Raw genomic sequence first — 14949 nt, 5'->3', positions numbered from 1 at the left:
TGGCGCCTCAAGTTGAGAATCACAATCATTTACACCTCTACAAGCTTTAGAATTGATTCCCCATTGCCAGAGACGCACGGAACCGATGGAGACTACCAGAGAGAAGCTAGAAGGGAGGCCAGAGAGAACAGGACACCCCGCACACATCGATATCCAGCCAGCGACGACAAGGAGAAGCGGCACAGTAGCGGACATCAAGCAAGAACAAGAGCTTCAGCACATCGGAACACTTGAACGAAAACTGAAGTCGCGGCATGTTCAGTTTCTGGCTCTATCGGGAGCCATCGGCACTGGGCTTTTCGTCGGCAGCGGCCAAGTTCTGTCGCTGGCCGGGCCGTTGTCCGCCTTCATCTGCTATGCGGTAACCGGGCTCAACCTCTACTGCGTGATCAACTGCCTCGGTGAGATGGCTGCATGGCTTCCGATTCCGGGAGCTGTGCCAATCTTTGCTGCGCGGTTCGTTGATCCCGCGTTGGGGTTCACTTTGGGGTGGAATTATTGGTAAGGCAGCTCTCATCCTCCATGTCCCTTGGTATGAGCCATGGCGTGGGTATTGCGATGTTAAACTTAAGACAGGTATCAATTCGCCATCGGTGTCCCGATCGAAGTCACCGTCTCGGTGGTCATCCTCGACTATTGGGACCACGCCATCCCACAAGCCGCTCTCATCACCATCTTCTTTGCAGCGATGGTCCTCGTAAATTGTCTTCCGGTCCGCATTTATGGCGAAGCAGAGTTCTTCTTCGGCGCCATCAAACTCACCACAATCATCGGCCTCATCATCCTAATGTTCATCATCACCGTGGGTGGCGGGCCAAGTGGAGACGCCATCGGCTTCCGCTACTGGCACGACCCCGGCCCTATGAATGAGTACCTCCGGCCCGGCGCCCTCGGTCGTTTCCTTGCCTTCTGGAAAGTCTTCATCCAAGCTACTTTCTCTTACGGCGGCAGCGAAATGGTCGTCGTCGCGTCTGGTGAGACTGAGAACCCACGCCGCAATATTCCAAAGGCAATTCGCCGCGTCTTTTGGCGCATCGCGATATTCTATGTCTTCGCCATCTTCCTCGTCGGGCTGTGCGTCTCTTCAGGGGACCCTAACCTGCTCAACGCAATCAGCAGCAGCAGTCCCGGCGCCGCGCAGAGCCCCTTTGTCATCGCTATCAGCAACGCCGGCATCGGAACGCTGCCCTCCATCATCAACGGCGCGATCCTCAGCAGTGCCTGGAGCGCCGGCAACAGCTTCTTCTACGCCTCCACGCGGGTCCTCTACGCTGCTGCACTCGATGGCAAGGCGCCTGCGATCCTTAAGTGGGAGCGCTTCGGCGTACCGTACGCCTGCGTCGCTGCTACATCGGCGCTGGGGTGCTTGGTCTACCTCAACGTGAACAATCGCGCCGCCGAGGTGTTTTTCTGGATCAGCAACCTCAGCGCCGTGAGCACGCTGATTGTGTGGGCTAGCGTGTGCTATACCTACATACGGTTCTACCAGTGCCTGCGACATAATGGTATCGATCGCGATACGTTGCCGTACAAGGCCCCGATGCAGCCGTTTCTTGCGTACTTTGCTATTGTTTTCTGTCTCGTCGTTGCGTTCTTCAACGGGTTTGATGCGTTTTTCCCAGGGCGGTTCAGTGCCAAGACGTTTTTGCCGCCGTACATCGACATTCCAATCTTCCTGTCACTTTTTCTAGGCTACAAGTTTGTCAAGAAGACCAAGTTCGTAAAAATTTCCGAGATGGATATCTGGTCGGGCAAGGCGGAGATTGATCGGCTTGAGCCGACGTGGCCGGTGGTGAAGCCTCGCAACTGGTTGGAACGGATTTGGTTTTGGATCGCGTGAAGCGCGGCACACAATTTTCGGCGATGTGGCAGGGCGTTCGACTGTACACACAGTACACGTAGTAAGCATGGATCACTTGATCTTCTTCGTCGCTGCTAGCACTTCCTTCGGCGACAAATTCTCGTGAGAGTTGGGCTGAAAGGAGGTGACTGAGGTGGGAGTTGGATCTAGACCAGAAACTTGCCGCGGTAAACGACTACTTCCTAAAGCCCCGATCTTTGGAGAACTCCCTCTTAGGTTCCAGACCGGTGGAAACATGAAGTCCCGTGTCCCCAGACCCAGCGGTGAGCAACTAGTTTTTCACGAGTGAAAATCTTTGATCAATAGCCAGATTCCTGGCGCACCCGACGGTCTGGTCAATACCCACAGATCGGTGGCCGGGGAGCTCGGGCGCCGCCTGGAACCCCAGCTCCGATGCTACTGCAAAATCCCGCCGACCCTCTTGTTTTGCATAGTCTTTTCCATGTGTCTCTTGACCCTCCTGCCTTGAGAAGAGATTAGATCCTTAGTTAGTGCCGTAGGTAGAATTTCAGGAAAAAGCCTAAAAGGTACTTGACAACGAGGTATTTTGCAGAGACCATGATGCACTGATGCAGACGGCACTTCTGTTAGTGCCGCTGACTAGTACCGGTAGCCTAGTGGAAAGACGGCAGTCAGACGCATCATTTGTGGCGTTTTTGTAGTGTTGGTGGCATGCGGGATCATATCTCAGCTCTGCCCACCGGCCGACATGTTCGCAGCCGTCTTGTGGGGGAAGCTTGGAGTAGGTATCCTGAGTCCTGGCCCCCTAGCCTGGTTGCAACGAAGTTCCGGACTAACAGGATTATCAATGGTTTGTGGACAGCGTTCCGCAACAGAAAATCAAGTGAAGCGATGACAGAGGGTCGTACGACGGGTGTATTTTCTGAAGAGCTCAAGAGACCTAGACTCTGAACGTGAGCATGAGCCGATTTTGCCCACATGGAGGATCCAACCACCTCTAGTCGCCGAGGTCGCTGCCGTCCTTTCTTTGGCGGGAAGCCTTTTTCGGTGGTGCTGACAGGCGCAAAGGCGGCCTCGTGGCTCGCGCGGGTGCAAAGCAATCCATTTGTCAAAAGCGACCGGGTCGACCGATGTTCTGATCACTTGGCCACCCCGTTCCTGAGCCAGCCGGGAGCATGCGGAGATTGGTCACAGAGTGGGGGCCGGAATTAGAGACACAGGGTCGTGGATTCGTGGGTTGTCTTTGTGGGCGACTTTTGAGGTGAACTGGGTTGAATTTGTGGTCCTTTACAAGGTAGGAGACTGGGAATAGGATCCTAACGCTTGTTGCAATAATTGCTCGTCAAAATAGTGCGCACAACGAGGTAGCAACGCTGTAGCCGTCAGATGGGCTGGGAGACTGTGGTTAGAAGATTTCTTGCAACAGAAGTGCGCCGAGGTCGTTGGTGGTGGCTGCGGGTAGCCTGATCGAGTCAAGCAGATGTTCTGCTGACGTCCTCTCTCTGGCGGCGGTACTTTTTCACAAGTGAAGAAGAGATGATGAGTGAGAATGAGACAAAAGAGAAAGACCAACTCAAACTCTCTGTCTTGGCAACTTTCGTGCCGAGGAATGGGTGGGCGGATCATGGGTTGCGCCACGACGGCTTGGAGGACGTTACCGTTTGCGGTATCGATCGCAGCGGTTTGTGGTGCGAAAGGCGCACGCTAAATCAGATAAGATGGATCTGATAAAAAATTCTCTGATGGCTTGAGTCCTTGATCCCGACACCACCAAGTTTCACGCCACCAACCTGGAGTGCTGGACACATTCAAGGACTTCAACTCCGAGGCTTGAAGACCCGGGGCCAGGGATCGAAGCGGCGCTAGTCCAATAACCAACAAGATGCGAAAAAATCATCACGGCTAGCGCAAGCTGCGTCAGGCTGGATCGACTGGCTCAGTGGTTCGCCCCCTCCCCGTAGGTTCCCAGTCGTGCCAGTCTCTGGCTGCCCACCGAAATGGCTCCGATGGGCAAAGATGGATGGAGCGGCCTTGATTGGGCAGCGTGCAGGCTGTCTGCGAGCCTGAGAGACACTGATAAAGCTCTCTTCGCCATGTCTGGAAAGTTAAAAAGGGCCCTGGATGTAACCTCACCACCTCGTCTTCCCTGTCGTCCCTGCAGGCGGATCCTCTCTCTCTGAATTTTCTCCCTCTTTAATCCATTACATCCCCGGTCAGGTCATCAGTTCGACCTTGTCTCGTTGCTCTTCTTGCTTGTAAACAAATAGTTGCGCAGTGCGCTCTGTGCAATTGAGCAGACTCGAAAATCAGAGACGCGACCTTCACCTAGGCCCCGAATCTCTCACCTTCTCGGTCAACGCTCACTTCGGCGCATTGACCTTCGGTGTGTCGCAGCTCCTGCCACAGACCGCAAGACGTCACCGGAGCCCCGACTCCTTCCCGAGTAAGTGCCGCCGTCCTTTAACGTCACCTTCCGTCAGGTCCCTCAAGGTTGCCGGCGCGGAAGTGGAGTTTCGCCGACCTCATCCGGGGATCTTGCGAAGTTCAACTTCATCTCAACTACAACTCTTTCGCGAAAACTCTCTGTTCTCGTACTAACTTTCATCCCAGGCCCTTTCATCATCCATCTCATCTGGGTATCGGAGTCACTCAAGATGGGTCTCTTTGGTCGTAAGAAGGAGACTGAGTCTCCTTCGGATATCGTCTCGCCCACAGCCGATCTCACCTCCGCAGAGAAGAATGCTCCTCTATCCCAAAACAGCCCTCCTCCTCCCACGTATGAGTCCAACAACATCTACGGCGAGAAGTCGCCTGGTGTTGCGAGAATCGAGGCCCTCTCTGCCGCCATCACCACCACCGACCGCTACTTCATCTTCTTCGGCGTCTTTTTGGTCGCCTATGCCTATGGTCTCGATGGAACCCTTCGCTACGCCTACCAACCCACCGCCACGAGCAGCTACGCTACGCACTCCCTTCTGGCTACGGTTAACGTCCTGCGCTCCGTCATCGCCGCTGCTGCCCAGCCCACATCCGCCAAGATTGCCGATGTCTTTGGTCGTGTCGAGCTCATCTGCGTCTCTGTTATCTTCTACGTCGTTGGCACCATCGTCGAGGCATGCGCCACCGAGGTTAAGGCATTCGCCGCCGGCGCCGTTATCTACCAGGTTGGCTACACCATGATCATGCTGCTTGTCGAGGTCATTATCGCCGATATTACCTCCACCCGCGCCCGTCTGCTGTTCAGTTACATTCCTGCGCTTCCTTTCATCATCAACACCTGGGTCAGCGGTAACATCTCCGCCAAGGTTCTCGGCGAAAGCACCTGGCAGTGGGGTATCGGCATGTGGTGTATCATCTACCCTGTCTGTGCCCTTCCCCTCATCATCAGCCTGTCCATTGTCGGCCGCCGCGCTAGGAAGCAGGGACTGCTCGACTCTTACTCATCTCCTTTCCGCATGCTCGGCCCCAAGAAGTTCCTCATTGAGCTATTCTGGCAGCTCGATGTCATTGGTATCATCCTGGTTATTGCCATCTTCGCCCTGATTTTGGTTCCTCTCACCATTGCCGGTGGCTTCTCGACAACATGGCGCGAGGCTCACGTCATTGCCCCCCTCGTCATTGGTATCCTTTGCATCCCGGTCTTCGCTGTGTGGGAGATGAAGGCCAAGCACCCTCTCGTTCCCTTCAAGTTGATGCGCGACCGTGGTATCCTGGCCCCTCTCGGTATTGCACTGGGTCTCAACTGGGCTTGGTACATGCAGGGAGACTACCTGTACACTGTCTGTATTGTTGCTTTCGACTTCAGCATTGCGTCCGCTACCCGGATCACGTCGCTGTACTCCTTCTGCAGTGTCATTACCGGCTTTATCCTGGGCTTCATCGTCTTCAAGGTCCGCCGCCTCAAATACTTTATCATCGCTGGTACCATGCTCTTCATGGTCGCTTTCGGTCTGTTGATCCACTACCGTGGTTCTCCTACCTCCGCCGGACAAAGCGGTGTCATCGGTGCCCAGGTCCTTCTCGGTATCGCAGGTGGCATGTTCCCCTATCCTGCGCAAGCCTCGCTCCAGACCACTCTGAAGCACGAGCACCTTGCAATCATGACCGGTCTTTACCTTTCCACTTATAACATTGGGTCTGCCTTCGGTAACACAGTATCTGGCGCTATTTGGACTCAGGTTTTGCCCTCCGTCCTTCAAGAGAATCTTGCACCCTTTGGCAATGACTCTCTGGCTACCGTAACCTACGCCCAGCCTTTCGTTGCCATCGCCGAGTACCCCGTTGGAACCCCCGAGCGTGCAGCCATCATCGACTCGTACCAGCACGTCCAGCGTCTGCTTACCATTACTGGTATCTGCTTGACGGTTCCTCTTATCGCATTCGCCTTCCTCCTGAGGAACCCCAAGTTGAACGACCAGCAAACTCTTGCGGTTGACGACGTCCAGATCCGCCCTGCGGAGAACAATGACAGCCTGCCTAGCAAGATCTAAGCATCGAATTTGGATGTACCAAGACTGTTGATGTAGTGAGTTCACGTAATTGATTTATGGATATCCGAAACCCTGTACGAGGCACGATGAGTCGAGTCTTCATTTAGAGATCGTGGTTAGAGATACCATTCACAGAAAAATATAGTCGTAATTTAATATTCTTCCCAAGTCACGATAAACCCTCACACTGTCTGCTTACATCTGCAATTAACCACAACCGCCACTTATTTATCACGCAGACTATGCCAAGGCTGACTTGACGTAGCAACTGCTTACTTGCGTCTGTGCCAGCCTCCATTGATACCGCACTTTGAGACCTTCCCCGCACGAAACAACCCGACTTGTATACAGTCATTCCCTTCATATTCATTTGAGGATCGACTTCAATTCGTTACCTATACAGAATAAAGCAAACACGCGCTTTTCTAGGCTTAAGCATCCCCATCGTTCTTAGAAACTAGCTCATGCAGCACATTCCGATTGGCGTTCCTGCGACTTTTCCTGGCTTGAGTTACTCCAATGCAACATCGTTTAGACTTCAGCTTACTGGCATATGCACGTACAGGGCTTCTGCATCGCGACAATGGCGAGATCGTTGCCATTCTCGTTGACGAGAAGCTCGTCTTTAAAGAGAGTCTTTGGCGCGTTCCTTCTTTATCGGCTCCTCTCTGCTGTTGTCCCCTCAACTCCTCAAGAAACCCGTTCAACCTCGTCTGAGTCTGGTAGTCCAGATGCCTAGTGTTCTCACAACACCCATTGTCGGATTGGAAGTCCAATTCGACCGCGGCATACAGCCGACTGCGCAGGGGCCAATTAGGGGCCCTATTTACGATTATCATAGCCAGCCTAACCTACGGTTAGAACCTCCTTTTTATACCTACGCAGATATTCAAATAGTTTAATTAATCTCTTTATTAACTACGGTTCGAACTAACTACCCTATAATAAGGATATTAATACTAATTAGTAATTAAATTCTATTATTATAAATTAGTAAAGTATTTTACTACGTAGAAGAGACGACCTCTTAATACCGCACGGGATAAGAGATTCGTACTAATTAACCTTATAGAAGTAAATAAAAAAAGAGGTAATTCTTAAATACTACATAGAATTGAGTAATTATAGCCCTTTACTACTTATAAGAGGTCGACGTTTATTACGTTAAACTACGCTAATTAATAAAACTGCTTAGGTAATTAATATTTTACCGTCGCTTTAAGTAGCCTTTTTTATTAAATAACTTCCCTACGGCCGGCTTATAATTAAAAATTAACTAGCTAAATTAATAAAAAGAATTCCCTATATAATAACTACCTACCTAATTAACTAGCGTAACGAACGGGCTTAATAATATAATATAAAAAAGCACTACGCGATCTAAAAAAAAGATCCTTAAGTATAATAGTCTTTTTAATAAGTATAATAGCTATTAGTATAAGAGTTATAAAGCTAAGAAATTTACGGTATATAAAAGGGTTTATTATTATAAGGATCTTACGGATCTAACCTCGAGGCCCGCAATTTAAATAGCCTCTTCGTAACCCCCTTAGCTACCCCCCGGGTATTTTATAAGAATATAGTTAAGGGGATAGTCTGATAAGGGAGGAGGGGATTTAAAAATTATAATAGCCTCGAGCTATAAGTATTACGAGTATTAGAGGTTAGCCTAAGGAAAAAGACGGCTAGCTTAAAGAAAAAAAGAAAGTTATTAATTTAAAAGAGAGTAAGCGACCTCTTACTAAAGTCTAAAAAGAAAGAAAAGAATTTTTTAGAGGGCCGTCGAGAGACCCCTTTTTATATTACTAACTCCTAGCGTAAGATTACTAATTTTAAGAAATTAACTAAATAATAAAAAAAATTACTAATAAATAATAATTACTAAATTAGCGTAATTAGCCTATAAAAAATACTACCTAAAAAACTATAAAATAGAGTACTAAAAAGCCGTAAAAAAAAAATCTCTAAAATATCTAACCCTAGCTAATACGAGCGCAAATCGTAATAAGTATTTTTAATAACTGCGCGACCTTATAAGAAAGAGGACTTAACTTTACTAACCGTACCTAACTACCCATACGGCTCCTTTACGAGCCGCCCGGTATTTACTTTTAACTATTACTATAAAATACCGCCCTAAAAAAAGTAAATTAAAAAAAGAAATAATTTAAAAATCATAAAGAGCACGAGGCTTACGAGGCTAAAAGTATCCGAAAATAGTAAAAATCGGCAACTAATAAAGATCCCGAGACTAATTACTTCGTCTTCTTATAGTAATATAAACGTCTACCGCTACTAATAAAAAAGGGACTACTAAAACCTACTTTTTTATATTAAATAAAAAGGGGGATCTTAGTAAGAACGATAGCTAGCGATCTAGAGGGCTAATAGTAATTACTAAAAATAATAAAAACGAGAGTAATAGCGAGATAGCGAGAGAAAGTAGGAATCGCCCAGACCCTAACGAATTCGTTAAGTAGCAAAAGCACGGGTTTACTATAGCTAACGTATAAATTAAATATATCCCTATTAAAATTAAACACGCTAGCGATTATTAATACGGGCATAAGCTAGAGCACGACCCCTAGCGAGTTAAGATAAAAAAAAAGAGAAAAAAACCCGATCCTAAATAAAATCCTAATCCCTTATAAATAAGTAAATATTAACCCGGACTATTAGGAAACGTAGATATATAAAATTGCGGATTAGCTTAATAATAAGTAAATTAACGTAGTATTAATCTATTTAACTAAGGTCTATAAGAAAAAGGGGCTATAGGGGTAACCTCTATTTTACGAAATTATAAACGACCTTAGCTATTAGCTAAATAAATAGTTCGCAAGCGTAAACTTAAGAATTGTAAAAGCGGTTAATAAATTTTTTTATAAGCGAGGGGTATTACTAGCGTAATTATAATCGTAAGAACCTTACGAAATCCTAATAGTAACGATTATAAAAAAGGAATCCGTAATATAAACCTAGGTATAAGTTAATAGGGCGTATAATCGCTTTAACGAATTTAAAAAAAGGGTAAACGACCTAAATTTCCTTCTTATAATTACTAACAGTAATCTATCGTTATAAAAGGATATATAGAAATAAAATATAGTACTAAAAGTACGATAATTAATAATTCTACCTATTTCGATCTATAGCTCGTCGCTGTTATTAATACGAAATTCGGTACTAATCGGCTAGTAAAAAAGGAAGTAAACTACTCGAAGTTATTAATAATACGTAGCGACGCAAGGATCGCATATAAATACCGAAAATATAATAATAAATACGAGGTAATTTATAAATCTTAAAAAGATCTTCTTAAAAAAGAAATTATACTCTAGAGGGAAGTACGAGGTCTTATAAAAGACCCTAATAATATTCTATAACTATTACGAAAAAATCGGGATTAGAGAATACTAGTACTATTCGGTAATTAATATCGTACTCGTAAGTAAGGCCTCTAATTATTACTACGAAGCGGTATATAATCTCGATCGGAATAACTTTTTTAGTATTATTAACGTAATCTAAAGCCGCTTCGAGACCTATAATAAAAATCTAAAGCTCTTATCTAAGCTATGAGCAATTTCTTTTGTATTTATAGTTAGGATAATAAAAGGTAAATCGCGAATAAAAATCCTTAAAGAGCTTATTAATTAAATTAATAAGCTAGCGAAAACCTAGTTAAATAAGGGGACTAACGAGTAGAAAGTTAAATATCTTTATACCGTAGTTTAGCGCGTTCTAAAAGCAAAAATAACTCTATACTAAGTACCCGAAAATTACAAAACGCTCTATTTAAGGATAAGATCTAGCTTTAATATTAAAATAAGAATACCGCGCTAAACCTACTTTTAAATATACGACGGCCCTTATTAATAGTATTAAGTCGACCGAACGTATAATAAGAAAAAAAAGGAAGCTAGGTACGATAATCGCTAATAAGAAATCCTAGATTTATTAAATAAGTAGAGATTTAACTTACGAGTAGGGTAATAAAAGAAGTAGTGTTTTATTTATAAAAAGGATAGATATTAGTTAAGCAACTACTCCGAAAAAGAGCGTACTAAATCGTACGAATAATATAAAAAATCGAGGGTAGTAAATAGTAAAACTAGCCCTTATCGATTTAACTAATTCCTCGTTATATATAAGGGTAGATCCGGGGGCACGGAACCTAGTAAAAGTAGCTAATTTAGCGGCCTAAAGCACCCGCACTCTATAAGAGATTTAAAAAATAAGGAAGATCTTACCCCCTATACTAACGAATTAGATTATAACGAAGTCGACGATATTAACTACTCTTTTTTTACCCCGTTAGCCTCGGGAGGATATACGAGGCTAAATAAATAAAAAGTAATAAAAGCCCTTAATAAGTAGGCTTTTATTTACGGATAGTAAGGGAAGGTCCCTTAGATAACGGATATAGAAGTAAGTAAAAGGACGAATCTAATAGCGCAGAATTCTACTCTCTTAATATTTAAAAAAAAAAGATATAGTACTAAGTAATTCTAGGGGTAGCTAGAGGGGCCCTTTTTATATTACCTAGATTATTTAAATACTAAGCTTATATAAGTATTTTACGCGAGCGAAAGGTATAGCCTAGATAATTTCTATAAAATTATCCTAAATACTAGGGTATCGTAATAGTTAATAAGAGGAAAAGGGCAATTCTAAATACTATAGAAAATCGCACTAATAACGCTTAATATATTAATAGCGGGTATTATAAGGATTAGCTTCGGCCTAAATAAAAAAATCGTCGCCTTAGGTATAATAGAAATAGAGACGCACTTTAAAATAATAACTTTCTATATCCTACTTATTAATACCCTATTTCTCTTATATTTAAAAAATATAAATCGACTAAGTATTATATTCGATAATATAAAGAATAGAATCTCTAGCTACAAATACTTCGAAATAGTTAAACGACGATAGGGGCACGCGTTTATAAAGCTTATTAATAATACGAAGTCGATTAATTACTTAACAAAAAGTGAGCTTAGACGATTATATTAAAAATTTAGCTACCCGTCGGTCGCGAGGCTATATAACCTCTTAAAGTATTTAAGTAATAATAATATTAAAATAGGGGCGCTAGAGTAGTTAATAAAAGTATATTACTAATACTAAATAAATGCGTAGAGCCTACGCAAATTTAAATTTAAATTGCGTAATAAGCTTAACTTTAATTAGGAGATCGTTATTAATATCTTCTATTTAAATAGTCGACCGGTCCTATATATAATTAACGAGGCTATATTATTTTAAATAGGGCAATTCCTACGGGATCTATAAGTAAAAATAGTATAGGTAGCTTTATAAAAAAGCTAGATCGATATATACTAAAGACCGCTAAATAGTATTAAAACCGACGCTAGTACTAGTTTTAAGTTAGTAAAATTTAAAGAAAATACGACGGCCTACGGTATATAATTAAGAGTCGTACTTATTAAAGCGCACTATAATATTAAAAAGGTAAAAAGGGCGTACTAGTAATTAAAAAAAGCGTTTAAAATTATTAAAAAGGAAAATTTTAATTTTAATAACGACGAATACCTCTAAACAGTACTTAAATACTATAATAATACTATAGGGCCTAACGGGCTTATACCGACGCTTTTAATATTTAAAGTATATTTAAAAACGACCTTAGCCTCGCTACTATCGCTAAACGTAAGCTAGCGAGCTTAAGTAATTAAAAAAGTAATATAGGCATTGCGCAAAATAAGTATAAGAAAGTAAGTTAATAAGGTAATTACTACGCACAATAGGCCCGATATAAGGGTTAATTTAAATATACTCTTAAATTCGGATATACGAGTATAGTGCGAAATTATTTAATAATAGGTTAGGCTATATAAATTAATTTCTGTTAACGAGCGTTCTTACGTAATTATAAGAAATTATAACTAGCTACTCGAGGTATTAATTACGGTAGTTAAACTATATTATATAGATCCTATCGAGGTGATTTTTAGCTTATAAAAAGAAGAAGAGCTAGGAGAAGTTATATAACCCGTAGTAGAGGCATAGGAAATTATCCTCGACGAAATCGTCGTAATAATACTAATAGATAATAAGGAAGAGGAAATTGCTAAAAAGGTACTAATCTTATTAGTAAGACGTCGCGGGAGACTATAACGGTAAGTACTAATACGGTAATTTATTATTAATAACGAGGTAATTAATACCTTTTATATAGTAAAAGAGAAAGCCGATTTTGAGCTATGTAATGGATTCGGGATACGGCCGGCGATAGGACGCCGATAACTTAGCGACCGGTATACGGATCTTATTACAAAAGAACTTTTTAAGAAGCAGAGCCCTTACGAAGGACTTTGTAAGCTTTAGTCTTATAATATACCTATACTTATATTATGGCCTCGCTAGTTAAGTGCTTATAGCCTAATTTTTTATAAGCTAGTAGTTAAACTACGTAAGGAAGGCGTAATTATAATTATTAAAAAGCTATATAAGGGATTAGATCTTATTAAAGTAGATACTCTGCGCGATCGAGGGGTTTATTAATTTATTTTTTACGATTTAAAAAAGTATATAAACTTTTATATATTTAAATTGCGAATAGTTTGTAAATATAATAGATTTGGGATACGGCCGGCGATAGGATGCCGATAACTTAGCGACCAGTATACGGATCTTATTATAAAAGAACTTTTTAAGAAGTAGAGCCCTTATAAAGGACTCTATAAGCTTTAGTTTTATAATATACTTATATTTATATTATAACCTTGCTAGTTAAGTACTTATAGCCTAATTTTTTATAATTTTAAAGCTTTTATTTTTATAAAGTAATTAATATAGGTAATAATAAATTATAGAAACGAACGGAACGTTAATAAAACGACGCTTAGCCGTTAATAAAGATCCGTTAGTATTAATAAGCTATAGCTATCCGGAGTTAACTACTCGACCCTATTTTATCTAAGAGAACGAGCTTATTATAGGGCGAGTTTTACCTGAATATTAGCGTTTATAAAAGAGCTAAATAAAGAAGATAATCGGAGTAGATTACCCTTATGGGCTAGTTACCTTATTAATACCCTAAAGACCTTATTCGTTATAAACGGGGCGTTTATTAATAACTAATTACTAAACGTACGAAGTTAAGGTACGTATAAAGGCGCGGGTAGTATTAAAATAACTAGTTTAATAAACCTTATAGGCCTAATAATAACCTATTTTTATAAAACGATAGAAATAATAATTAAAGATCGAAACTAAGAACGGCGTCGATATAAAGAGCTTATTTAATAGCTTACTAAGCGGCTAGCGACGTATCTAGGTTAATAAGAATATAAAAAGCCTCCTTTTTATAACTACAAACCAATTAAAAAAGAGTTTATAAGTACCTAGGTAATAAATTAAATTATTATTATAAAAGTAAGTAATAAGCTTCGCATAAAAAGTACTATAGAATAGTATATTAAATAGGCCCTGTTTAAAATATCCCTATTATTATAAACGCAATAGTATAATTACGAGAAGAGCCTCTAGGATCCCCTCTCTTAGGGTAACTTCTTAACGTTTATTTACTAATAATACGTAAACCCCGAGACTTAGGAACGGGAATACTATAAAGAGCTAAGGACAAAGAGGCTAAAAAAGGGCTAGACCCCTACTTAGTTTTTTACTAAGTAGTTAGCGATCTATTATAACTTAGGTATAGAAAATATAGAGAATTTAAAAGTAGAGGTATATTAGTTCTTTTTTAGACTACTATTTTAGCTATAGGACGATCTAATTCGTTATAGGGTTTTAATTAAGAAAGTATGCGATATAGCTTACGAGGCTAATAAACTATAGTTATTAAATTAGTAAAAGGGCGGCGACTAGTTATAAAAAGACGGTAAGAAAAGGCTATATCCGTTATTAAAATAACCGCGTTAAATATCCCCCTTTTATAAAAAAAAGAGTAGGGAGAGCTCTAAGGGGCTAGGCTCTAAGGACTTACTAAGAGTAATATTATAAAAACCGTATAATAAGAGTACTCGTGCCGAGCTATTATAAAAGCGTCGTAATAGTAATATTAAGTACTTTACGTATAATAAAATAGGCTATATATTTAATAAGTACTAGAAAAATAAGTTAAGAAGTAGGGGTAATAATAAGCCGATATACCCCCGATCGAAACTAACGTTAGTAACTATTTAACGGGTTACTACCGAGCTAAGAGTTATAGAGGTCGACTTATTAAAAAACGAGTAAGTATAAGTAATATACTTAATACGCTTATGCTAAGTATTAAGAAGGTACCGATAAGAATAATTACGAAGGGTAGGGTAATAGTTCTATAAAGTATTACCAAAAGGCTAGTAGAAGTTAATATGGATATATACTCCGAGATAAATATTATTAATACTAGGCTCGTAACCTACTTAGGGTTAACCCCGGCTATTACTATAGCTCCCTCGTTAAGGGACTTTTAAAATAAAGCCGTAAGCTAGGGGAAAGCCTACTAATTAACGCTCTTCCTTATCAACTACTATAAGTAGCTAAGGAAAATTTAGTAACTATTCGCTATAGTCAATAGGGATAAAAAAATAATAAACCTCTTATTATCGCGATTATTAATAAGCTAGGAGGGCATTCGTATTAATATAATAACGAATA

At 41.6% G+C, this 14949-nt stretch overlaps 2 protein-coding genes across 2 annotated transcripts; both read left to right on the top strand.

Annotated features, from left to right (window-relative positions):
• Nucleotides 1-85: 85 nt before the first annotated feature.
• CLUP02_17986 (amino acid permease) lies at nucleotides 86-1840 on the top strand (the record flags this gene model as incomplete). The annotated part of the gene is made up of 2 exons (XM_049296890.1): nucleotides 86-456; nucleotides 577-1840. 2 exons carry the CDS (start codon nucleotides 86-88, stop codon nucleotides 1838-1840), a joined length of 1635 nt encoding a protein of 544 aa, XP_049138114.1.
• A 1979-nt stretch (nucleotides 1841-3819) lies between these two features.
• Nucleotides 3820-6312, top strand: CLUP02_17985 (major facilitator superfamily transporter; the record flags this gene model as incomplete). The annotated part of the gene is made up of 3 exons (XM_049296889.1): nucleotides 3820-3926; nucleotides 4090-4265; nucleotides 4433-6312. 3 exons carry the CDS (start codon nucleotides 3820-3822, stop codon nucleotides 6310-6312), a joined length of 2163 nt encoding a protein of 720 aa, XP_049138113.1.
• Between the last annotated feature and the right edge of the window lie 8637 nt (nucleotides 6313-14949).

Source organism: Colletotrichum lupini, chromosome 10 (genome assembly GCF_023278565.1).
Source record: "Colletotrichum lupini chromosome 10, complete sequence".
Taxonomy (NCBI): domain Eukaryota; kingdom Fungi; phylum Ascomycota; class Sordariomycetes; order Glomerellales; family Glomerellaceae; genus Colletotrichum; species Colletotrichum lupini.
The sequence above is the reverse complement of the archived record's forward strand: the minus strand, read 5'-3'. Positions and strand labels throughout refer to the sequence as shown.